The sequence below is a fragment of the Dreissena polymorpha genome, chromosome 6 (assembly GCF_020536995.1).
Source record: "Dreissena polymorpha isolate Duluth1 chromosome 6, UMN_Dpol_1.0, whole genome shotgun sequence".
Classification (NCBI taxonomy): domain Eukaryota; kingdom Metazoa; phylum Mollusca; class Bivalvia; order Myida; family Dreissenidae; genus Dreissena; species Dreissena polymorpha.
In genome coordinates this window covers 85,551,527-85,577,632 of record NC_068360.1, presented here as the reverse complement: position 1 = coordinate 85,577,632, position 26,106 = coordinate 85,551,527, and the positions used below count along the sequence as shown (strand labels likewise).

Here is a 26,106-nt window from a genome sequence, read left to right as displayed (position 1 = left end):
TACTTGACATTTTCTACCTTTTACTACGATCATGCTAACGGCGAATATCAGAGTATTATCTTATAAACGCAATATTCGACAGTGAATAAAGCTTGTGTTTATAGTATTTACAAACATATGTATCAGATAATGAGCGTATCTTGTTTGTGTTTTAACACTACTTGACTTTTCTACCTTTTACTACGATCATGCTAACGGCGAATATCCGAATTGTATTTTATAAATGCAATATTCGACAGTAAATAAAGCTTGTGTTTATGGTATTTACAAACGTTTCTATCAGAGAATGAGCGTATTTGTTAAAAGCAATTTTCAATAATATAAAGAGGTGGAACTCCAGCTGCTGGATCAGTATTGCATTCTTATTACTAGTATATACAATTTTGCGGTTCTTTATTTAAGGCAAGTGACCAATTGCAAAAACAGGACGAAAAGCACAATTCGAAACAGCATACAGACATAGAAGAATAAAGCTGGGGTCACCGCCTTGAAACGGTCAATGGATAGCACTGGGTGTTTAAACCAGTTTAAGAGCGCTCAACCTCACACTTGGCCCAGCAATATTCATGATACACATAAGTGTAAATAAAATTTAACCTCGTAGCATTGCAACTCAAATTCAACAATAACAAGAAAATTGCCAAGCAATAAAAGTCCCCTACCTACGCAGGATCCACCATTTTCATCAATATTTGTAGTTTATTTGTTGCAAAAGCAAGCAGAATTCGTGACGTAAGAACTAAATGAAATGACGTGCATAATTTCCATATTGCCATTCATCAATATTTCATCAATATAAAGAACTTTTAAAGTTATCGCAGGATTTACCAATTTTAGCAATATTTGTAGTCTATTTGTTGCCATAGCAACCAGAATTCTTGACGAAGGAACACAATGAAATGACGTGCATAATCTCCATATTGCCATCTGTCCATGTTTCAAGTTTCATGAACAAATAAGAAGAACTTTTAAAGTTATCGCAGGATCCAGAAATGTGTGACAGACTGACAGACACACAGAGCGCAAACCATAAGTCCCTCTCCGGTTTCACCGGTAGGGGACTAATAAACGCGAATTAGTACGCATTCGAATTTAATTATCATTTAATTAATCAATGGTAGGAAGGAGACCAGTGCAACAGAGTAACAACTTTTTGAGGAACGATGAAATGAAATTATGAACAAGTGTCAACTACATGTAGTGGGGTAGGGGTTCAAATAACTAGAAACGCCGCCCAAGGTTCGATATTTATGTGACTGTCCGAATGTATATCGGAATTCTCGTATATATATATATATTTAAACATATAACAGAACAAAGAAACAAAAAAACACAATTAACACATTTCACAACCTTCCAAACATAAATACATTATTTCAAAATAATATTAAATTCATTTTCATTGCAGATAAGTAAATAAATGCAAATACAAATAACTTCAAACTCACCAGGTTGGTAAAATATAATAAAAGTTGCAATACAAGTTTGTCTTGCGACAGCTAGAGAGCAAAAGAAAGTATGGTCAGTAATTTTCTCTGAATTTCACAAAGGGTTTTGGAACTGACCAATAAGAATCTTGTTTCTTTGAATTCTCTCATTCTCACTGGACAAAACATATATGACATCCCGGTACATGGTTGGACGCACACAGGACAAGGGACTGAATCTCACAAGAGAAGCAAATGGACACTTACAAGACAAGGGGCATAAACACTAGTACAGAGACATAGACACATGCAGTAACACATAGTGACCAATCCTACACAGTCCCTCCCTTCTTCAAAATGTCTCCAGACATTTAAACTTTAAAATAACTGATTCCCAGAACAGGACGTTTTTTGTAATTACCACCATTACAACAATTACGATTTAATAGATGGCACGAACTTAGTGAAAGATAAATAGGGCAGGCCTAACTGAAAAACAACATCGAACCTCGAATAACACTTAACACATAAATGATACACATAAGTACGCAGTACTATTATGAAAAACATAATATTCAAAGGGGAGTAACTAATGTTAAACTTAAATGCAAACTTTAGAAGAGTTGCCTCCCTTGTAACATGACCTTAATTCACAAAGAAAATGTAACAAATGAAAAGACAAAATTTAGAAAATGTTTAAAAATTATAAAAACTTTAATCTGATGCACAAACCGACAAAAGTTTATAACAACATAATATGGATTTCATACAATTCAGATGAACACTTCCCATATTAAATATTATTTTAATGAAATAGACAAATGCAAATAGTTATGGTGTCTCAGTTCAAAATTATTGAACAAAAAAAATAAACTTTCACCATTTTCGTTAAAGAATGATACAATTTTTGTACAATATTTACAATTTAAGAGACATCTATACCAATATATGGATTTATTTGGAGCTGTTAACATCTTTTTTCAAAGATATTTCCCAAATAAAGAAGAAATTTATCTAGAAACAATTTTTAGATCAAGACTTGCAAAAAAAATGTTGCACATACAAACATGACAATTTAATGATTTCAGAATATAAATGGATAAATGGATAGTATATTCTGTATCTTGTAGAGAACTCTTAATATAACCATGGTAACAAACATGGCTCAACTTTCCATTAAAAAAAAATAAAATTCACAAAGCTTGCATTTGTACAAATAATGATATGTACACTTAAATACAAATTTATAAGCAAAAGTGGACTCGGTAGGTTACATGCAACCATAAGATGTTACAAAACACCAAACTCAAAAATCTGAAATTTGAAACAAAATGGACACATTAAACAAAGTACTCTGCAGCCTGTACAAATTGCCATTCGCCGAACCGGTATGGTGGGCGACGTTGGCGTACGTGTCTGTTAGGTGGGGGATTCTCATGTATAGACGGGGTAAGAGAACTACTGCTGGAATTTGATTTGTGGGAGAGAGGTGAACCCAACGGACTGTCTACAGGAGTGGAATGACTGCCTGTGACTGACTGGTTGTTTGGACGTACCTGACTAGGCTGTGGAATAGAACCAGTAGAGTAAGATGGAGAAGAATGAGAAATGGCAGGGGTACTGATGCTGGTCACTGGGCCTGGAATTACAGCAGTACGAGTGTTAGTATTCCTTCTCTGTGGAATCCTATATATTTGTACAACAGAATCAGAAGCTACTGTCACTATCACTACCAGAATTTTGACTAGGCTTTGAATACGTTCTGACCTTGCGGACAGTTTGTATTTCCTGTTCAGGTTCTGGATTGGAGACAAATGGTAGTAACATGTTCCTGTGCAGAGTTCGAAAATGTCCATTGCGGTTCTCTCTCTGTACTCTGTACACAGGCTGGCCTTCATATGGGACATCTAGAACAATGTAGGGTTCTCTCTCCCATTTGTCAGCCAATTTATTTATGAATAAGGAGAGTTGCTTTCACGGATTGCTCCACATTCAAGCATCTCCTTAATATGTTGACGCACTTCCTCATACATGCCAGGAGGAATCCTGCGGTATGGCTGCTTGAAAGGGACATGGTTGTCAATAGTTATATGATGTTTAACCAAATTACAGTGGCCAATATCAGAAGGGCCTGTCGAAAAAACATGTTTCCAATTTCAAGGACCTGCCGAGCTCTAAGAATCTGTTCAGGTGTCAAATTAGAAGCATCAATTTTGATACCCAATTCATCCAGAGTTTTGGAAACCTGTGAAGTCTGATTTACTGAAGGAGAAAAAGGGGAAGAAGTAATGTCATCAACCACAGTGACTTCATTAACAACACAAATAGGAGTCTTTGGCTTAATGAAAACTGGTTTTGCGGTCATGTTACACACTATAACGGGAATTTTGGCATACTTGCCATGTTGTGGATTTTTTACCACATGAGGTCTGACAATCAATGGACTATCATCTGAAAGATTTCAACTTTATGAATGGTGTGTCTAATCCCTCTCACACTTCCACTAAATGAGATAGACTTATAAGGTTTCACTTCAACCGTGTGTTCCTTGGTGGAAAAAACAGTTGCTGGTTTACAAACCAAAGTGTCAAAGGCCATCTGCCAAGCATCAGGTAGCTCTAGTTCAGCTGAGACTGACTTACATCGACGGATGATATTAGTGCCCAAAATAACAGGACAAAAAGAACTAGACTGGGTGTCTGGAACAACTAAAACAGGCAAAGCTAAATCAAAATTCAACAGGGGAGTAGAAATGGAGGTTTCAATATAACCAAGTATTTTTAACTGGTTTCCATTTGCAACAGAAACATTCAAATCAATACCCAATTTGGATATATCACAGAGAGGAGTTTTATTTGGAAGAGACTGGTAAAATGAATTTGATACAGTAGAAACCATGGAACCAGTATCAAGTAAAGCAACAGCAGGAACTGAATGAAAAACAATATTGGTTTGATTAGACTCACCGACCAAACGATCTGCAACAGAAGAACTGGTTTGAGAAACATATGAAACATTGGAATGGCCTTGATATTCACCTACCTCTGGGCGGCCGCTAACAGAGGTGGTTAAACTTTTGGGTACCTGATTCCTCCCCTACCTCGGTAGCCATTTCCTCGCCCGCGAACATTGTTGGGTTGTTGATTATTCTGCTGCGAGGTAGGAAATGGAGGGTACACAGATTGCTGGACCCGAGGCCGCTGTGAAAAAGAAGGTTGTATAGACATAGAATCCAGTCTCTTCATAATATCATCAAACCGCTGGTCCACATTGGATTGAATCCCTGAAACCAGAGAATTGAAGTTTAAGTCTAACTTTAATTCTCTTTCAACCTGCCGGATATCCTTAAGAAGCTGGTCATAGTGTTGGGAAGAATCGAGCTTATGCCGAGTGCTGCTCTTTAATGCCTCTGAGTGAAGGCCTGACCACAAGCGCTCGCACATAAGCTCATTCTTTGCTGAGCGAGGAAGGTGACCACCTTCGAACGCCTGCTCCAGAATGGCCTCCAACCTACATCCAAATGAAGTAACTGTTTCTTCAAGCTTTTGGGAGGCATTGAAAAAATCCTTCATGGTGATACCCTTACGGGCTGGCTCAGCAAAATTAACATCTAATTTTTGAAAAATCAGATCAACAGAGGCTGAGTCACCCAAAGAAACAACAAGTTTTCGGGCCGTTCCCCTCAAAGAATTTCTGATGGCCTGAAGAACTTGTGACGAAGTGTAAGTACTATCTTGCATCAGACACCTCACTTCGTGACGCCATTCGTAGAACGTTATCTCATTCCTAGGAACCGGATCTTCCCCTGAAAAAAAGGGTATTTTAGGAATGTGGCCACTTGACAAGAGAACAGGTTGGTTTCCAGAAGGGGAGGACGGGGGTTGGATTGGTGTAGTAACAAATGGCAAATTTTTTGGGTTTGTTCCTACTTGCTTTGCAGCATAAGGGGTCCCCTTTGGATGAAATTCGTATTTATTGGATAGTATTTCCAACATTTCTTCCTCAGTTGGTCTTCCCCCCACAGCACATTGCTGTTCTTCCATATCCACTATGGTATGATTCATATTCAAATAAAAATAAAAAACAATAGACAGAAATGAAAAAAATACTTTAGCTACAAGGGCAATGTACAAATTTATATAAAAGCAAGTCAAATTTTAAATCCCAAATAGTGAACTTTGTGGCACTCAGGTCCTCAACTGCGACCTAAATTAATAATAGCTGAAAAGAATGACTATTACATATTGGCACAGCAACTCTTGAGCTGTAAATAAAATGAAATAGATATACAATACAAATATCAAATTAAAATGCCTGAACTTGCCCTTAGATAAGTGAAAATGTCATAACATTTTCCCTTGAAAACAAAATAACTAAACGCTATTAACAAAATCTTATGTGACACTGTATATTTAAAAACAACAGTTTGGGAGACACGCTTTCTAAATGTTAAATAGAATGTGAACAATTTAATTTCACTATTTTACCAGAAACAGTTGAATGTCCTTATATTTACAAATGCGAACTGGTTTATAATACAAAACTCTATAAACAAATACGGGACTTGCAGAATATATCAACACAATATATCACAAAACAACACAGCTACTAAACGTAATCACTGAACAATGAAAATGGACAACACAACACTGAACTATGACAAATCACAACACTCTCACACGGTGCCCAAAAATTGAAAATATTTTAAACACAACAAATGGTTCAAAACAATACAATTTATCGTTTGAGAATTTCAGAATTTTATACTAAACTGGCTTGCAAATAGCCGTTAAGATTGCTGTTGTAAAGTTTTCAGAAGCTGATATTCTAATTTGAAGGTAACTGAAGAATTTCAATCAATATTTACAGGAAAAACACACATTCATACAGACTAGGAATTTTTAAAATGTCTTTCTACAACACGATATATGTTGAATACCTCTAAAATAATGCAGTTGACACAGTTTTAAAATCACAAATCACTCGGAAGAATTTCTAACCTTGCAATGACAAATATTTCCGGGTCGCGAAATTATGTGACAACTCTAGAGTTTTAGTTAATACAATCAATAAAATTACGATATAGGTATAACAATAAAATAAAAAGCAGTTTTAAACAAAAATTTGAATTGAAACTTACAATTTATACCCCCAATTACAGCGATCTGAGATACATAACTTGCTTTCGTTAGGTTTGTTTGTATGTGTCACCGGAAAGGAACTTTTTACGTATCAATGCACATAAAGTTAGCGTAAACCGTCAACAATAAAATAGTGCAAGAAACAAAGTAAAAAAAGAACGATAATTGTAGCAACTTACGTTTCCATCCACAAATCCACAAATCACATAAAATAATTTACACAATAAGAATTTTTAGCACAATGTCACAATACAATCCTCTTCGTCAGGAAACTGACAAGGTCACAGGTCACTTCGTCGCGTGAGGTAACGAAACACACGTAAACAGCACGGGTTGCAATGTTCGGGTCTTCTCGCGAAGAAAATAAAGAAATAATACAATTTTAGAGTTAGCAAGTTCGTTGAAGAACTTCAATCACAATTGACGAATTTTCTGGTCTTAACACAATGCACTTTAGAGTTAATAAGTTCGTTGAAGAACTTTCAACAGAGGACAAAAAAAAATCTTATCCACTCGGTCTCGGAGGCACTACACGAAACAGTCCATGGCGCCGGCAAGAGTTCCTCAACCTCTGTGGGCTTCCGGGGGGTCCTTAACCTACACTGCTCCGTCAGTGGTCCGCACGTGGTGGTGGAAATATCTCCAACCTGGTTTCTAGTCGTTTTGCGTCGGGGAGCCAAATGTAGTAGGGTAGGGGTTTAAATAACTAGAAACGCCGCCCAAGGTTCGATATTTATGTGACTGTCCAAATGTATATCGGAATTCTCGTATATAGGTATTTATACATATAACAGAACAAAGAAACATAAAAAAAAACCAATTAACACATTTCACAACCTTCCAAACATAAATACATTATTTCAAAATAATATTAAATTCATTTTCATTGCAGATATGTAAATAAATGCAAATACAAATAACTTTAAACTCACCAGGTTGGTAAAATATAATAAAAGTTGCAATACAAGTTTGTCTTGCGACAGCTAGAGAGCAAAAGAAAGCATGGTCAGTAATTTTCTCTGAATTTCACAAAGGGTTTTGGAACTGACCAATAAGAATCTTGTTTCTTTGAATTCTCTCATTCTCACTGGACAAAACATATATGACATCACAGTACATGGTTGGACGCACACAGGACAAGGGACTGAATCTCACAAGAGAAGCAAATGGACACTTACAAGACAAGGGGCATAAACACTTGTACAGAGACATAGACACATGCAGTAACACAGAGTGACCTATCCTACATACATCCCTTCTTTTTACAAAAAGGGTTAAAAAGTATAGCATGATATAGTTAATATTTCAGATCATCATCGTTCACATACAGGAAGAAGTAGCAATATTGGGTGTAAAAGTTCCATATTACAAAGCTTGGTTATTTATGTGATTGCTTAAAAATAATTCAATACAAATATCAATCAACAAACCAAATATCGCTGATGCAAATTATATAAATGTACAAAGGCTTACGTAAACTACAAATATTCCAAAGACAGTGTGATTATGGGGGCTCATCTTGTCCGTTTAAAACTTTTGAGCTACATCTCGTCAAACATATTGATAAAATGTTCTATACATAAACAAGAGATACGTATCGATTTTAACTCCTTTCTCACAGGACAATGTTGCAAAAGTAGATCAAGTGCATACTTCAGCGACACAAGAAAAACGTTTGTTTACAAAACATTATGAAATGACAATATGGTACATGAAGGTAATACACACACATACAGTTCTATGAGTTCCTCGCAGTGGATACCTCCTCTATGGATTAATGATAGCCACTACAGTTACAAGAACAATCATTCCACGTCTGGAAGTGGACGGATGATCTGCTTTAACTGCATCTAATTGAATGAAAATCAGGGCAACGTTAAACCAAAATGACCATTTTATATATTGATTAAAGCTTTAAAAAAGTCAAAGAAAATGTGATGATTCAAAATCAAATAAAAAATAATATCCGAATCGATCAGAATCACGTGGTATGGTATGGCAGATTCTTTTGGGGTGTTATCTCATTTGTGGCGTTACGCCCGTCGGTCTGATATCTCATTATAAAGCGCTGTTCCAGCATACACCTTCTATTAACAGTGCAGTGACTAGGATATCGGTACCGGTAGTTGAATCATGCGTGATGTTGTTGATAAAACATACGTTTGGCAGGGTTAACATTTTTAACCGAGCATCCACTGTCCAGGTCGAGGCTTACATATTAACATATATTGCAAAAACATCCAGTTCCTGAAATAATAATAATAATAATAACAAATAATAATAATAATAATAATCAGCAGCATAAGCATCATCATTATCGTCATCAAATTACTATGATTATACTCTTTCTATAATAAATGTTATTATTGGGGACAAAGTAAGACATATTTAATAAGAATACTGGTGTATGATAAATATCAAATATAAACTCCGCATATTGAATCATACCCATACTTCGGTTTTTCTCAATCATCTCTTCGCAGTTTCTTTGCGCTCGCCTCGCCTTTTTTGCAGCCTTCTTCACTCTACGAATATCATAAGCCATTTCCTTTTTTGTCCCTTTAAGTAACGCAAATGCGTCGTCAGTAAGACATTGTTTTAGTTCTATGTAGATCCCTTCCATGTCCACAGCTATTAAGTTAGGTGGTTCATTTGACGCGCAGCGAAAATAAGTTGGTCTACAATTCGATGTGTTCAACAGCTGTTCAGTTTCATTCATTAAAGTTGTCGGAGCATCGGCGGAACTAACGTCACAATTTGAGAATGTTGTCTTTACATATGTTTGAACCTCACGGCTTTCAATAGATTTAATTCGTGTTTGTTCTGCATCACGTTTTTCTTTGCGACCGGTAAGAACTTCGAGTATTGTACAGGTCGTGTCTTCATTTTCGGTTTTGACACATTTAGCTGAGGTTTGTTCCGTGTCATGGTTTTGCCGTAGAGCGTTTTGAATGTGGTATGTTGTTTTACAGTTTGTTTGATCACCATCGCGTATTTCGGACAAGTTAATCGATTCTTTGTCAAAATCGCAGCAATTTTCATTGTATCTAGTAGAGCTGTCCTGTCTCTCTGTAAAAATACGCACTTCTGCGTTTCTATGTATAAATTACAATATTAATCAAGAGTGAAATTAATCTTTGTCGTACAAACAAATGATCTGAATATTTATGATATTATGAATTGCAATCTTCTAGAAGAAACAGCAGTTACAGATGTATTTTACCGTCAAGGACCATGTGGGCTCCTGTACTATTGCGCGCTATGTCCAAATCGATGGCTTTGTGGGTTGGCATGGCCTTCGAAACGTCTCTGAAAGGTATATACAATTGATATTTTATCTTAAATTGTCAAGTAATTACATATCCGTATATGGCCATAACGCATTTTCAATTACCATAAAAATACACGGCAACAGGAATATCGGTTTTGTTGCTTCTCGTATATACAATATATATCAACACAGTGATTTATCGCATTCAATTTTCGATAATTATTTGACAAAAAAGTCAGATTTAATTGTTAAATGCGTTTTTATGTCCAAATGAAAGCTCCAAAAAGCGAGCGTAACCAAAAGTGCGTTGAATCCAGCATTCTGATAAATCACTATATAAATAAGACCCCTTTTTATGACTAACTTTCTTGTTTGCATTAGTACATAGCAAGTATAGGAAATGCGAAAGCTTTGTTAATAATTCATTGCAACGAACGGAGAGGTGCATGACAGAAGAATCAAAAGTACTTAGGAAGTTAAACATTTGACATTAATAGTAATGTCACCGATGTATTTTTATGTTTACAGAGGCAAACTGAAATCAAGTTTGTACAACACTAATAATACTTACCGATGTAGCACATGTACCATTGACCTTTATATAATCTTAAATGTAATCATCTGATTTTTAATTGTTGTGGATGCAACAAAATATTTAAGTATTTGGTTAATTAAATTTATGTTTTAACGTAATGCTTACAAAATGAAATTGTTCTTCCAGATCTTTTAAGCATATATAAATATTTTCACAGACATACTGTTTTTCTCTCTATTCCATTACGCATTATGTCTTACAACATTTATACATAATTGTCATGTGCGAAGAAGAATCTTTATTAAAATAGTGTATTTTAAATTAAATAATAAATAAATATATAATAAAACTTATTTATATTATTGTCAAGTAATAAATTATAAACAAAGTTATAAGGAATACTATTATTCTTGAACACTTATTTTAAGAATTTATGTTTGCAGGTGCATCCATTTATCCCATAGCTAATTGTATATTCTATTTATAATCTTTAGGATATTATGGGCCGAAATGAACTAATTCTAATGTGTAAACTTAATTAAACAAAAATGGTCTACAACATGTATGTATGTGTGCGTAGGTAAAATATGCAATACAGAATAACAACGTAGGCAACATGTATCTAATAATTCAATACATAAATTCAAAAATACTAGTAAAATACAACATGTACATTGCAATACATATTCTTTACCTTTGTTTGCAGAATATTTTCTCTGATGAAGTTACGCTGCTGTCTGTATCAGCAAAATTATTTTCGGACAGTGTTGAACTTCTTTTACTATCAAAACTTGGATCATCACTTGAACTGATAGCAACATAAAACAAAATGACCATACCTAAGCAAGCTAGTTATGTATCGTTATACATGAGAAAAGGTACTGCAATAGTAAGTTAAATAATTATAAGTGAGCAGTTATTAATACATGCTTATTTAGACTCCACTGTATCACCTAGAAGGTCAATATTGTATCTTGGACGCTTTTTATAGTGATCTTGAAATTTTGATTTTGAATTTATTACTCAGGAAGAGTAACCAAATATAGCCACAGACGCGTTTGAAACAGCAATTTAGGAATGTTATGGCATACATGCCCCTTTAACACTAGAAAACAGCTTTGAAGTTCAGACTTGAAAAAAACTACAGTTTTTTAATGAAAATAATTGTGTTCAACAAATCGAAGAAGACCAAGTTTGACAGAAACGCTAGGAATATATTACGTAATATCAAGCAAATATGTCAGATAAGTCTCGAAACATTTTGTGTTACTGATGTGTGGGTTTCGCTCCAACTGCCTCAGCTGAAATGGCCATTAACGTCAAGCTTTTCCACATACGCGTCACAGTTTCATGTACACGATATCGTTGAAAAGATTTTTTCATTGGATAGGTTTTTAATTTTATTAAGATCTCCTTATTTGCTCAAAAGTTAAAATATAACATAAACATTTTTTCGGTACAGAGCCATAATTCCGACATTAATAAGCAACTCATAATGAAGGTTAAAAATATATTACACTTAAAAGATACTGGTCTTTTAATGTATGTTAACTGTAAGAAAATGCCGCCGCTCGCTGATTCCCAAAATTGAGTTAAATAGCTGCTGAATAACCACAACAATGCTGGTATTTTGTGGTACTTTACTATTTAACGTTAACGGAGCCGTTTGAACATCTCATATTAACCTAAAACGGATATGACTACGTTTACCCCCAATTATTTAACACTATAAATAATTGTTTACAAATGTTTAATGACGTAACGAATACTGACATATATGGGAATCAGAACTATTGCTTTGCAATCTAAATGATGTACAGTATAAATGGTAACTTTGCATTATAGCTTATAAGTCACGTATCAGGTACCCAACTATGATGTTAATATTTTTATTCTGAAAAAAAAATGTTAATGACCCAACGTGCAGATAACAATTTACGTTGTAAATAACACTACAACATTTGTGGGCTTTAATTGAAATAAAGGTAAACAAAAAATATTATATATTTTACACATCAATAAAACTATTTCTTATACCCCTCTACCACAAAAGACAAGTTTAGCAAGCCCATCATTAACCTAGATTGATTATGACGGCATTGTTTTAATACGGATGATTGACTTCGGAGTGAAACAGTCACACATTTTGTTATTAGCATATGCATCAGAAGATTCTCTTCGTTTAAATTGTCCCGTTTGGTTATGAAGCTGTTGTACGATTACTTTGTATATCTTCTTTAAGTTGATTTGCCCTGCTTGCAAATCAGTACTATGAATGTGTACTAATTATTAATGGTATACATGGTTTTGCATCTATTTCTATACAAATATGCATATGCTACTCGAGCTTTCAAATTTGCGATTGTGGTTTTCTGTCAAATTCACCAGTTTAATTTTATTTGCTACTTTTTAAAATTAGCAGCTGGACTTGTGTGTGGCTATTTACTATTGTAAACGCTTTTGAGTGCTCTATAAACGAAATAATATTTTAAACTTATTTTGAATATTCAAGTATTTCAATGATATGTACAGGTCGGTGTTAAAAGCTCTTGATAGCTTATTTTGATTTGAAATAAATCTCCGAATGTATTAATGTTTTTTTTCTGAAATTGAATTTACCTCTGTTCCGATTGATCGCTCTTCGGCGATGATGACCGACTTGTAGTTTCATCTCTGTAACAAAAATAACATGTGTGGATAACGACTGAATAGCGAGAAGTTCGTCTAAGGAAAATACATTTCAAATTAATGAATGATAATTATAAAGTACGAAATGAGCATTTTGATTCAATACACTACATTAGCATTATATAATTCGATAAACTTTATAACTGACTTCTTCATATAAAAATAATGCAAATGATCAAACACATCAAGAAAACCATGTGCATTCGTAGAAATGCTAAAATGAGATTAATATATGTGTGCAGGAAAAAATATGTTTCCTTTTTGGTGCATGTGGATTGTATGTACACAATGTGAAAACAAAACTGAACAATAAAACAGACACTGTGTTTATAACCATATACTTATTTGAAAAGCAAGCCAAATAAGTATTTTGTTAATTATTTTAATCAATGTCCTTAATTGAAATCAATGTTCTTAAAAAATGACAACATGAATCGTTTTTAATACACACAAATTGCCCTTGAGGGCTATGCAAGACAATTATTCTTTGCGTGCAATAGGATTGGGCGTAAGCAAGTCCAATACGATTTAGGGATCAAGTTACCATAGAGAATCATCCACTAGATTAAGAAAAAGAAAGACAGCGAATCACTCTATGAGTTACATATCGTGAATAGTTGACCAAAATCATTCCTAATTTGCATCGACACAGCAACGTGCACCTTAAAAAAAAATCTGAAGAGTAAATTTGATTGTTGTTGAGATTGGTATTGGCAACTGGTCAATGTCTTTACACTATTGCACAGTACCGATAGTTTCTATCCTATTTATTCATCTGATTCCTCTTGTATAACCATGTAAAGATGGTTTATTGTTAATTATGAGTTTTCGAGCAAATCATCGGATTTTATTTACAAAATAACAGAAAGGATAAGATATATTTTGAAAGCTACAGTTACATACAGAACTTTGAGATTCGATCAACTTCGACCAAGCGATATTAATAACAAACTTATTTTGATGATATTGCTTACATGCAATGAAGCTGTAAATCGCCAATGATTGACAAGTTCGTGTCGGCAAAAATAACGAACGACATAAGCATTTGTCTATAGGCTGAAAAAGATAATCAAGGTGAGAATGATATAACTCAAAAGGTGTATAAAGCATAACTAATGTCACAATCAACAAATCATTTAAACAACACGGCTACACTATTTTCTATACCAACATATTGACTACAAACGATCGGAACAAATGTATTAGAAACCAAAGGGTGATTGAAGCAGAAACATTCCGGGAAAAATAATATTCAGAACATTTAGTCGATAAATAAAAAGATCAAACAATAAAACATTGAGCAAATAAAAGAAAACCTGGAGATTTGAAGTATTCCGGTACTTGGACAGCGACGGCGCGTAAGCCTTCCTCTAATGGTAGCGATTGATGTGCTGACGAAGTGCCCGAGTTGCAGTACTGCACCTCAATTAACATCTTTGGACAGGCCGCACTTTGAATCACTCTTCTGTGAATATGAAATATAAAAAAACATGAAAACGCGGCGCAATGCTTTCCTTTTCAATATAGAACAGATGATTTAATAAAAAAGTCTTGCAATGACATTAAAAAACATTGTTCTGATTCATTAGGTTGTATTACATAAAATACAATTTTCGAAATATACATTTTTTAGCAGTTAAATTTAGTTATTGAAGACCAAACCAACCCCACATTTGAGCTGGATCATTTGTTCACTCGCAAACAATATTGTTTTATATCTAGTTTAACTATTATAAATTCATAAATATTTATGTATCATCATCCAACAAACACACTTTATTTCAGAGTAGGATGTTAACGAATGTTCACAAAACAAATACATAGCCAATACTTTTACAATTTAACCTATACATGTATGTATTTTCTTTACCGCAGCGATGTAATTGACGACCGTCGAAATTTGTGATAAACAAAGACACATCTGTCAAACGGTATTTGGTTGATCTGCAAACAAATGTAAACAGGTTCCCTTAGTTAATACATTATTAATAGTTACATATAGTTCGGGTTAATAATGTCTGAAAACTGAATTTAGCGTATATCTTTAACAACGAGACATATTTAAACACGCACTGTGTCCCAAACTGTAATGATAACGTTCTGTTGTCAATATATTTTGAAAAGAAAGACACTTTTAAATTATTTGGAAAAAGTGATTTAATGACTTTTTGTCTTCATCTAGCAAGTTTGAGGGTGTGGTACAAAATTTTAAAAAAATGATTAAAGTGTTATGTTTTTATATGTCCATGGATAAAAACATTGAGTTAATAAAAATAGTTTGAACAATAATTATTCAAGGAAACGGGTCCGTAAAACAAACTGGATAACAGGAGGATCCCTACAATGATTTTGCATAACATACCATGCTTTTTGCTTCGTGGTAGGATGCAACAGTGAAGACAACTTTAAAAGATCTCCCATCATCCATTTTGTGCGTGAATGAAAACGAGTTGAACACATGATGAGGAACGAAACCCTTTGGTTGCGTTTTGAAGATTGGCTCATCCAGGAATAGTGACAACACGTCTTCTACGTTGTACGGATCACCACAAACCATTGCTATAAGCAACCTAAACATTGAAAAAAAGATTAATTTGAAGTGTGCGTCAGACAGTTGTTGTCGTGGTTTAAATCAAGAAATTGTGTAATTAAAGTTGTATTGTGTAATATTTGCAAATCGAATATAATTCTCTTTGATAGTCTTTAAGTTTGAATTGCGAGGCCTAATGAGGTAAGAGTGTGTTTTGTGATTCAGTCTGTTGTGTTGTACGATTTTTCTTGTATTTCAAAGGCTACTTGTCACTGGCTTTAAATAAAAGCCTGGACATGATTAACACAAATTTGTCTTCTGATATTGTCTCATCCTTCATGTGCTTAACATTTGATTAATGAAACACCAGAGACATGATAGTCACTCTAGTAACTTTTTGTTAGTCGTTTACAAGTGACCAATAAACATTATATGCAACGTGCAATAAATATTTATACTTTTTCAATATACAGCAAATAACTAAATAACAATGCTTTACTGTTAATTTGTATGCACACTTAAATGTTTTGTTAATAATTCTGAGTCAATTTTGAGGTTTCTAGCTCCTTAGAACCGGTTCAAACCCCCAAATAATCTGGATTTACCATTCCAAGGTGGTGACCCCAGTTTTATCCATGCTTTGGTGTTTTGTATTGTAAAATTGTTTTGTGGCTCACTGTTTGGCAGTTGGTTCAATGCCTTAATGAAGAAGTTCATGTTATAAAATGAGGTTTTCCTACTAGTGCGACTGAAGTTTTACGTTGTGTATATGTAATCAGAAAAACTAATTACCTTATGACGTTAAATGTTGGCCTCTCTGTATTTCTGAGATTGTCTTGTCGATTCCTAAATGTGGTAACATATAACTTAGAAAACTACCAGAATTCGTTCTGTAGATTTTTTTTAAAACTTAACATTGTTTTTGTTTTAATATAAATTTTAACGTAAAATAGATTGAACATTAGTTAATATCGAAAATGCGGTAGCAACATTAACAACAATAGCAACCAAAAACAACAACAGATAAATAAAAAACATCAACCAAATAAAAACATGATATTTTTATTTTGTATGTCTACCTTCTGTCTTTTGATGTTAAAAAACGAGAAACGGCATGATCAACACATTCATTGCGGTTTTGTTGGTTAAAGGGACATCTTTCAATACATGGTTTTTCGAAGAAAACAAGGATGCTCAATATCATTGCTGTTCGTATATCAGAGTGAGCATCCAGAGCTTTATATCTGAAACGATGACTCGATTAGTAATAGTAAAACTTTAAATAAACAAACTATAATAAAGTGACAAAGTAAATGCGATTTTGCAACGAAATGTTCTTATGCATTCTTTCTACCTCCGTTAAAACTTTGTTAACACATTGTGATAGATGGTACACGACAGCATCCATTTTTCTGCACATTCGATTAAAAAGGTTTACATAGAAAGCTATTTGCTGGTTTCGTTTAGTGCATTATCATAACCATTTGAATCCGTGTAGTTGCTTGACATCTGAAATTTGGTACATCTTCATAGGAAGTATGTTTCTTTATAAAAATGCTGTCATTAAATACAAATTGAATGTCATAAATTGTAATGATATTTAATTTTTATGAAAAAGTTTATTTCTTTGACTGTTTTGTAAATCTAAGTAAATTTCTCTATATGTGCATAGCTGTATAAGACACCGAAAAGAAGGTATTTTGACTGTTCCATGTTTACGTATTTTTGTTGTAAATGCAAATTGCATTATATAGCAAGTAAACATGGTCTACACATTCTCCATATTTGACGACATTATCAATAACAAATCCAAGATTTGTTGCTGTCAATTGTCTTTTAAGCAGAGGTCTATAACAAGGTAAGACCTTTACTTATGTATTGAACTCTTATTACTTTGTACTTAAAGTCGTTGTTTTGTACATTTTCTCATATGTAATGTCACAAGCTCGACAGTGCAATTAAGTATCAATGTTTACTTGTCAAATACAGTCAATTTACCTTTCTTGAGACATCATACATTCACTCAGTTTCAAAATGTGACCGTGTTGTAAAGTCTTCAGATGTTTATGTTCATGTATGCATTTTAGGAACGAGTCCTGCATTTCCAAGCAAAGTTCCCGAAAACCTCTTTTCTTCCTGTAACACATGGTGTTATATGCTAAGCATACAACTATGACAAATAAAATATTTTACTATATGTATTAATTATTCGAAACAGTTACTTGCAAAGCCTTCAAGCACGCAAAGGTTAGTGTGTTTGTGCAAAGGCGGAGGCATTTTATATTTTATTTTGATAGACAGACTTTAAGGATGGTTTCTCGCCCCTACGCACTAGAGCTGCGAAAATCATCAAAAGAAAAGTAGATCGGGTTAAGTTGCATGCGTCACATAATACATACACATCCTAATTGTACCATACAAAATATTTATTTAAGGTTCTATGTAACAGTATATGCTTTGATTATAAAACCACCTTTGTTTATTCGATTCAGTAAGTACTAAAATCGTGTTCATTTTGATGAAACTGACAGAAAGTAATTTGGTACATTCCCTGCCTAAACATGGTGATTATAATTAACGAACCTGTATTATTTTTTTATTGTCCATTTGAACTGACGGAGAGTTGTTATCATAACGATGATCTCTTTGATCGAAGGTATATATGTAAGCAGGAAAACATTTGTGCAACCATCACCACCATAACAAGACAGTGATATTCACACAGCCCCATAAGGATATCTTCCATTGTTCTTGAACAATATAAATATATATTTTGTAAATTATTTAAATGTAACTATATCTATGGTATAGATGCAACAGCCACAGAATGGAGAAAAGCAATACAAAACACACACACACACATACGTTTTCCATTACCTGAATGCATCGTTATATGTTTTTATTGTCTTAAAAAACTGTGCTTGACATACAAAACAACTAAATAATGGGGCGTTTACATGTGGGAGGCGGAAAACTACAACGGGCGAGGCATGGTATGGTATTGCGCAAGGGGGGGGGGTTAGAGGGTTAGGGTGAGGGTTTGGGTTAGTGTTAGGGGTCGGGGTTAGGGTTTGGGTTAGCCTAAACCCAACCCTAACCCTAACCCGACCCCTAACCGTAACCCTTACCCTAACCCTTTTTTGGGGTTATCACCCCTGACCATGCCTCGCCCGTTGTAGTTTTCCGCCTCCCTTTACATGTTGATCCTACCTTTCTAAGACGAGTTTTTGTCTGTATGTTTTCACTTCCGATTTTGCTTCGGATGATTGCAAGAAATTAGAAAGCAACAAGCGACGTTGATCCCCGTTTGTAAATCCTATTTCTTCTAGAAGTCGCGGATTCTCATTTAGCAATGGAAATTGATCCATGCATTCTGTTCCAGTCCAAAGTCGTAAGTTGCTGAGAAAAGCAGTCATCAAGTAAATAAACAGAAAAAGCAAAAACTACGAAGAAGTTAAACCAACAAAACTTCATTTTTTTCTGCTAAAATGTTCTTAATATGTGACTAAAATAACGAAATGTATAGCTATACTACCTACCTCATTGATTCCTTTATACGTTCATCAAGTGTGATCTCCAGAACTCGACGTAAATTTTGAAAGTCATTTTGCCGCTGTCTGTCAATATAGTACTGTAGTACTATTTGTTGCAGTATCAATTTAGCTTTATGATCGCCATACAAATTGCTAAGGAACGCGCATTTGTTTCTACAAAACGTATACAAAAGTCCAAGTGTATGCGTCTCTAATATCCGATCATTCAATGCCTTTTTGACGACATGACCCATCTCCGTTTTTGCATTTTCAATACGTTTCTCTCGTATCGATGTGCTTTCGTCATACGATAGTGTCCGTGTACTTGCAACAGATTTTGTTGGTTCTAGCATTAGTACTGTCAACAGTTCTAGCGCTGCTTCGATGTTAATATTGCATTGAGAAGAAGTTTCTACAACTGGTACGTTGGGCTTCAGTTTATGTTCAGATAAAAACGACTCAAGACTATTTTTACAAATGGTGTCAGCTTTGTCATTTTTGGTTGTCACAACCAGAACTGGGATTTTGGCTTTCAATGCAAACTGTATTACTTCTAGGGTAAATAACAACTGTGCCTCAAGGTTTATCTGACATTCAATACTGACGTCAATCAGACACAGAATACCATTCACCTGGAATTCTCTATTTAAGACCAATTTGTCGTCAAATTGTATTTCAGTACCTGTAATGCATACAATATCTCATATCACTTATTCAAATCATGTAAGACTCCAATAGCGTTAGGGCACATGCAAAAAATGGCTAATTGTTAAGATGGGCTGAGCATTTTTTATTCTGTCTTCAATGTGAAATACTTGAATTTATGATAACGTATCTAGGTAAACTTCAAGTTGTGTCCAAATTTGGTTTAAAAATATGCGAAATTGCAAAAGTTATCGCAATTAAAGTGGCTAAAAGTGTAAGGAAAAAGTGTGCAATTTTAAAATTGTGTTGCATTTCCATGCAGCAGTACAAATATTTTTGGAACCAGGCAATTTAAAACAATTGTCCATAACGAAGCTTGGACACGTGGCTTCTATATAATCAACACATTATTCTTTTTATTTTCGATTTTACATATCTTGTGGTCACCTGAAGACATACATCCTAAAAAAGTTTAAAATACGGTATAATTCAACTTGAACTTGATATCATAATTTATCAACCGCATGTTTAGGACTTCTTTGTGAGAGTATTGCAGGAATAAGTATATTGAATAAAACGGGAATGAGCATTGAGCATAAACACTCGTTACTTTAAGAAATATGGTGAATTTATAACGGCAAACTAAAATTGTCAGGAGTGTAAGATTTTTGCCAAATCGTCGATTATTTTTAAATGAATGGTATCAATAGACTGTTTTGCTCATGTTTATGTAAAGCCAATCAGACACTTGCCATGTAAGGTCATTTAAGTTTACACAATGTGCTTACAGTATGCTGGCAATATATAGTTTGTCGAAACATTATGAATAAATGGCCATCTCAACAAGACACATCACAGGAATCCATCTACAGTATTGTCAAGCAACTGCACTGTCCAGTTATTGATGAATCAAAGAGCACAAAACGCTTACAGCTCTTTAGTGTGCAGATTGATCGAGTTCAATAAGTGTAAAACATAATCAAATAAGAATTCAAATTGAAAGCGTCAGCAACTGTTAAAATGTTTTGTTCGGGTTACCTTTAGAATAGTTACATTATTACTAGTACTTCTCCTTCACTTTTACTAAAGAAATAGTATTTTCAAAGAAGTACATATTATGACTTCTTCTTACCAATTAAGTTTGTGCGTGACCTGAGTGACAAAAATGCAAAAGATGAAATTAACGATGGTCATGGACCTACTAGAAACTGTTATTAAGTTTTGAAAGTTTATTATAAAGTTAAGGTATTTTATTAAGTTTGTAAATGTATATTAAGATGTTACTAAAGTGTATGTCAACATGTTACCATTATCACAATAATGCAATGTATCCAATTGCAGTTTACAGTTTGTATACATGCGAAATATTCATCACTATTGGACTTGAGAAAGTTTTGGATAAAACATGGACACAACACAAATTTACTACTATTTAGCACAAAGAATAATAAAACTTATGTTTGCTACTACTAAATGTGCATTCTGATGTCACACTTCAACCTGTGTTTCAATTTACAAATTTATAGTTATCACAATTGATCAGAAAAGCGAGTGCCTTTAAATATGTCAGGAGTGTAAGAATTTTCAAGTGTGGTTAATTGAGCATAGGATTTCAACTAAATGTATTAGTAGTCTGTTTACTAATTACACTAGTCGTGTTTAACAACTCCACATCATTCGTGATACTGAAATAGTTAAAATTATTGCATATTGTAGCATTAAATATAATATGTCACGAAAGATTAAAAAAAATGCATATTACTGACATGTGTTGCTAGTTATTTGTTTTTTCTTAATTACTGGAACAAAGATTGGTGTATAGTTCAACATTTAATTAGCTAAACCATATAAAAGTGCATCAATGGACGTGTATGAAGATGTATATGTATATATGAAGATATGATGTCAAGAGTGTAAGATTTCATTTAAAAAATATGATCTCAAAAAGACATACATTTTAGAACGCTGTCATATTTTTATGATTACAAGTTTTTGTAATTGTGTAAGCACAATACTAAAGTTTCATTTAAGCTTGGTTTGTTCTATATTTGAGATAGTATAGTATAAATACAGAAACATTTTGCTTGATGTTCCAAATAAAATGGCTGATTTTTCATTGAAAAATTTGACATATAAAAAAAAATCCAGATTTTAAGTGAAAAGGCTAGTTTTTGATAAAGTTATTTATTACTATAAACAAAAGTAACGAAAAAGAATGGTAGAAAAAAATTGTGACATATGATGGACTTTCCTTGAATGTGTTTAACTGTATTTTTTCATACACTGTGTTTATTAAAAGTTTGATAAAAAATGAATGTTTTTTTTGTCAGAAAAACTGAGATTTACATTCTTCAATAATTAACTGACATCATCAGAAAAAAGAACTATTGAACTTAATGTTCAACCTCCAGTATGAAAATTTTTGCCATTTTTTAAATGTGCCCGTAAGTAAAACATATATGTAACTGTGTTGTCCCTGAAATCTTAACAAAATATTGACCGTACATTTATATTTAAAAAAAATCATACCCATCTGCTCCCGGCAAATGTACATCGCTTTTCCAGGTGAGAAGAGTTTAAGCGTTTTGCACCTGCGCAAATAGTTCTTCCCCATGTTGGTCTCAAAAACTTCGAATGTTTCATCATTGGCAAAAACGGTCTGTTCAAGAATTCTTAATCGAGTTTTCTCGTCAGACAATCTCCGTTCACCCCAATATAAGAAATGCTGATTGTTAATGATTTGCCCACAAAAGTCGTTCGTGCTCACTATGGAACTATGGTTTTCGTGATAATCGTCCTGCCTGGGTCGAACCGCACGATTACAAAAGCACGACTTGCCGACTCCATTGACCTTTCCATTCCCCGTCAATCCCACAACATTGACATTCAATATAAGTCCTTTAGTTTGCATTTCCACCTGAATGTATAATAACAGTTTGTATAAAGATAGTTTAAAAGCAAAACTATGACTAAACATTTATGAAAACGTTTGCCACGAACTTTTAAGTTTAACTCTAACACGACATGTTTTAAGATTTTAAATTTAAATGTAGTTGATATTTTTCAGTTCAGAGTGCTATTTATGGCATATTTGAATAGTTGAGTGGTAATTAAACTGAAAAAAGCATTATCGTTTATTACTATTTAATTTGAATTGTGTGGGATTACTTTTATTTACACATATATTTAGCGAATTGATACAGATCAAGCGTGAGGTTTGGGCCGCCATAAAACTGACGTAAGCCTCAATTGTTTTTTTGCATTAACCGTTCAAAGAGGGTGATTCCAGATTTGTTCACTTTTGGATTGTTGAATTATCGTTTCGATTTTCCATTTGTCAACTGTGCAAATGTGCCGTTTAAGTTCATAGCTCTTACTGTGAGCACAGGTTAAGTGCGAGAGGTTTAAACACCAAATAATATCATTGGCATGGAATGTTCCATGGCGTTGACCATAGTTGAATGCATTTTTGTTTATCGGTTGCTATTTGCCTTAGTCCATATAAACGTACTCCCAGAGCCTTTCATACTTTTTGCTATGGTAGCTCTGTGAGCACATATGCACCCATTTATACACACAATGGGAGTTTTGCGCAAAGATTTCGTGCTCATCACTTTACAGACGTTGCTGGTTACCAATTAAAGAAAGCCATGAATACAATTGAAAAACACATTCAATTTACCTGAATGGCAGCCTAAGGACATTATCCTTTGTATGCAACCTAAAAAACACGACGATATTTCAAATTCAACACACTATTCTTGCTGACATGTTCATTTTGAAATTTGGAACAGTGTAAATATTCGACGACTGTTCGACATCTTTATCGACTTAGTTTACATCAAGTATCACGATGTGCAAAACATTGGTGTACTGCAACCTAACTGATAGTGACACTTTGTCGGCAACATTACAACAGTTCCCAATATGGTGGATAGAGCGTACTAAAGAATAACAAAGTAAATAAACAGCAAATATTTCTTGCTTTATTGGTACCATTTACACGAGTTTGTGCTTTAGACAGGTAAACGTTGATACGTTTTTTCAGCATCAGTGTTCCTTAGTCTTTGCAGTGGTGCTAAAATTTTGCACCTTTGGACAATAGACGGCGCATGGCAACTCTCAGCAACCCTTTAGGTTATAAAGCTGAGAGTTGAATTATCGCAACTACTATTTTCCCATGTCTAATGCTTGTGTTATTCGTAATTTTATATAAATTAAGGACCTTTAAGCGATAATAAGATTTATCTCTTGCTGATGCATATGCAGATTTTTCTTTATTTACGTTTTTCGTTCGTTCTGTAATGTCTTTGTTAATGAAATTCTGGATTTAAGAAATTTCAATAGATTTAATTCGGAACTCGCGCGCTGTGGGTTTTTCCGATTTCTGAGCGCGCGCGGGAGGTACAAACATTGTCATTAATACAGTAATGACCAGTAACGTCGATATCCGATTTGCTTCCCATTCAGTTGTGGATAGCACATTCAGTTGTGGATATAAATAAGTATTTAAACGACAGGAGTGTTTCTTTTAGGAAATGTCAAAATTCAAGTATTTTGTTGATATTACTATTACTATAATTATTATTAATTACACATAACAAACCTCACACTGATATGCATGTATGTCATACGTTTAATACATGATTAAAGTCTAAATGCACTGTTTAAACGTACAGCCGCCTGTACGAATGGGTCCAGTAGCTAACAGTCTTAAAAGACTTGAAAACAGACTTTGTCAGCTGTATGGTAATGAAGAAACATAAACAAACGGCTTGACAAATGCAATATTTCTTCTTAAAAACATTATTCGTGTTCTTGTTTCTTTCGGCATGCTTTATAGATATAGTAAATAAAAGTTATGTATGGTAAAGCTCGCTAGTGATGTGCCTTCTAATCTTAAGGTCTTAGTCTTTAGCTAATAGTTTTCTTTACTTTTCAGATTAGATTAAAGAAAAGCATCACAATAGAGCTATATCAATAGACATATAAATATCCAACTGATATGGTACGATATATTAGTTCAAGTACTACGAATGGACTGGGGATAGTAAGGTTTTTGTTGTTTGGTACTTGTCTGTATGATTTTAAATATATTTGAATAGTATAATATATATACGATGGAGCCAAAGTCTTGGTAGTTTCGTTTACAAACTTCCATTAAAACTGTATGCCCAGGCCTACGCACAGTATATGCAATTACATAGTTACGTGACCGAAGCTGTTTACCTCTACATGCAGCATTATATCGTGTTAAATAGTATTCTTACCAATTAAACACGATCGAGATTAGTTCATCTAAAGAAAAATGACTAAATCATGGTATTTTTATTAACGAACGTTTGAGCAGAAAAAGTGGTGTTTACTATTCAGCGATAAGAGAAATTATTGATTCACTCTCTTTTAAAATATGCTAGTCAGCTTTTGTTTGTACCTACCGCGCGTGCTCAAATATCGGGAAAACCCAGACTGGAGTGTTCCGAATAACAATTATTGTGTTAACATCGTCCATTAATGTCGCGTTCTCTGATGCATCAATTACAAGCATACATTGGATTTACTGCTGTTTAAGCATAGTAGTTGGGGGAAAATGCACGTTGTACGTGTGTAAACCTTAAGTACTGTACCTACTTTTAGTTTGAAATGACACATATGGAAAATGTTATTTGGAATCCCAAACATTCTATTTTTATATAGTACGTAATCAACATCGGATACATGACATATATACCACTATGATACAACATTTCATATTCTACAGTTTCCAAAATATAATGAGTTTGCAAAAAATAAAATAAAAATAAAATGATCAAATCAGGTTTGCACAAGCATTTAACCCTAAACTTGAATATTTACATCAACACATTATTCATGTGCATATATGTAGTTAAATGTATCTTAGTGTGTTCTAGGTCGTCTAAGTTAGAGCTGATAAACGAGTATCTATGGAGTGCAAGCTAAATCAAGGGTTATTTAGTTAATACATTAACTGATTGTGTAAAATTGTTCCTACCTGAGGCTTAAAACGATTTGCGTATTTCTTTGTAGCCACAAAATATTATTTACGTAACAGTCGCATTTCATAAAAAAGGTGGTTGAAAAACACTTAATGACAACCTTCGATGTCGTCGTTGTGTACACACCGGTCTTACTGACAATAACGTAGTGACGTCAACATCTGTGTATAGAATGTCGATGTCTTTGCATACACTTGTCTGCATATTTGAGCATGGTTCAGATGTTGATTGAATACCAGTGCCGGTTGCATTCTTGCTTCATTTCCGCAGTCACTTGCTCTTTTCTGTCTCTTCAAAGCATCTATGTCCATCTGTCGTA

General features: G+C 34.0%; 1 protein-coding gene across 1 annotated transcript; it reads right to left on the bottom strand.

Moving 5' to 3' along the window:
• Positions 1–1,235: 1,235 nt before the first annotated feature.
• Positions 1,236–25,809, bottom strand: LOC127833291 (rho GTPase-activating protein 35-like). The gene is made up of 16 exons (XM_052358464.1): positions 25,784–25,809; positions 22,300–22,687; positions 19,132–19,807; positions 18,803–18,991; positions 17,591–17,728; positions 16,672–16,836; positions 16,385–16,438; positions 15,425–15,632; positions 14,933–15,006; positions 14,379–14,527; positions 14,037–14,118; positions 12,994–13,047; positions 11,069–11,182; positions 9,792–9,877; positions 9,023–9,637; positions 1,236–8,815 (listed from the first exon to the last, which is right to left on the bottom strand). Exons 2-16 carry the CDS (start codon positions 22,679–22,681, stop codon positions 8,787–8,789), a joined length of 3,015 nt encoding a protein of 1,004 aa, XP_052214424.1. The 5' UTR covers positions 22,682–22,687; positions 25,784–25,809; the 3' UTR covers positions 1,236–8,786.
• Positions 25,810–26,106: the final 297 nt, after the last annotated feature.

Coding starts and splice junctions, on each gene's coding strand:
- LOC127833291 (XM_052358464.1), bottom strand. CDS start 22,681: ATGCAAACTAAAGGACTTATATTGAATGTCAATGTTGTGGGATTGACG. Junction 15,633..16,384: donor CCAACATTTAACGTCATAAG/GTAATTAGTTTT, acceptor TTCAATGTTTAG/GTTGCTTATAGCAATGGTTT. Junction 14,119..14,378: donor GGAATACTTCAAATCTCCAG/GTTTTCTTTTAT, acceptor TATCTTTTTCAG/CCTATAGACAAATGCTTATG.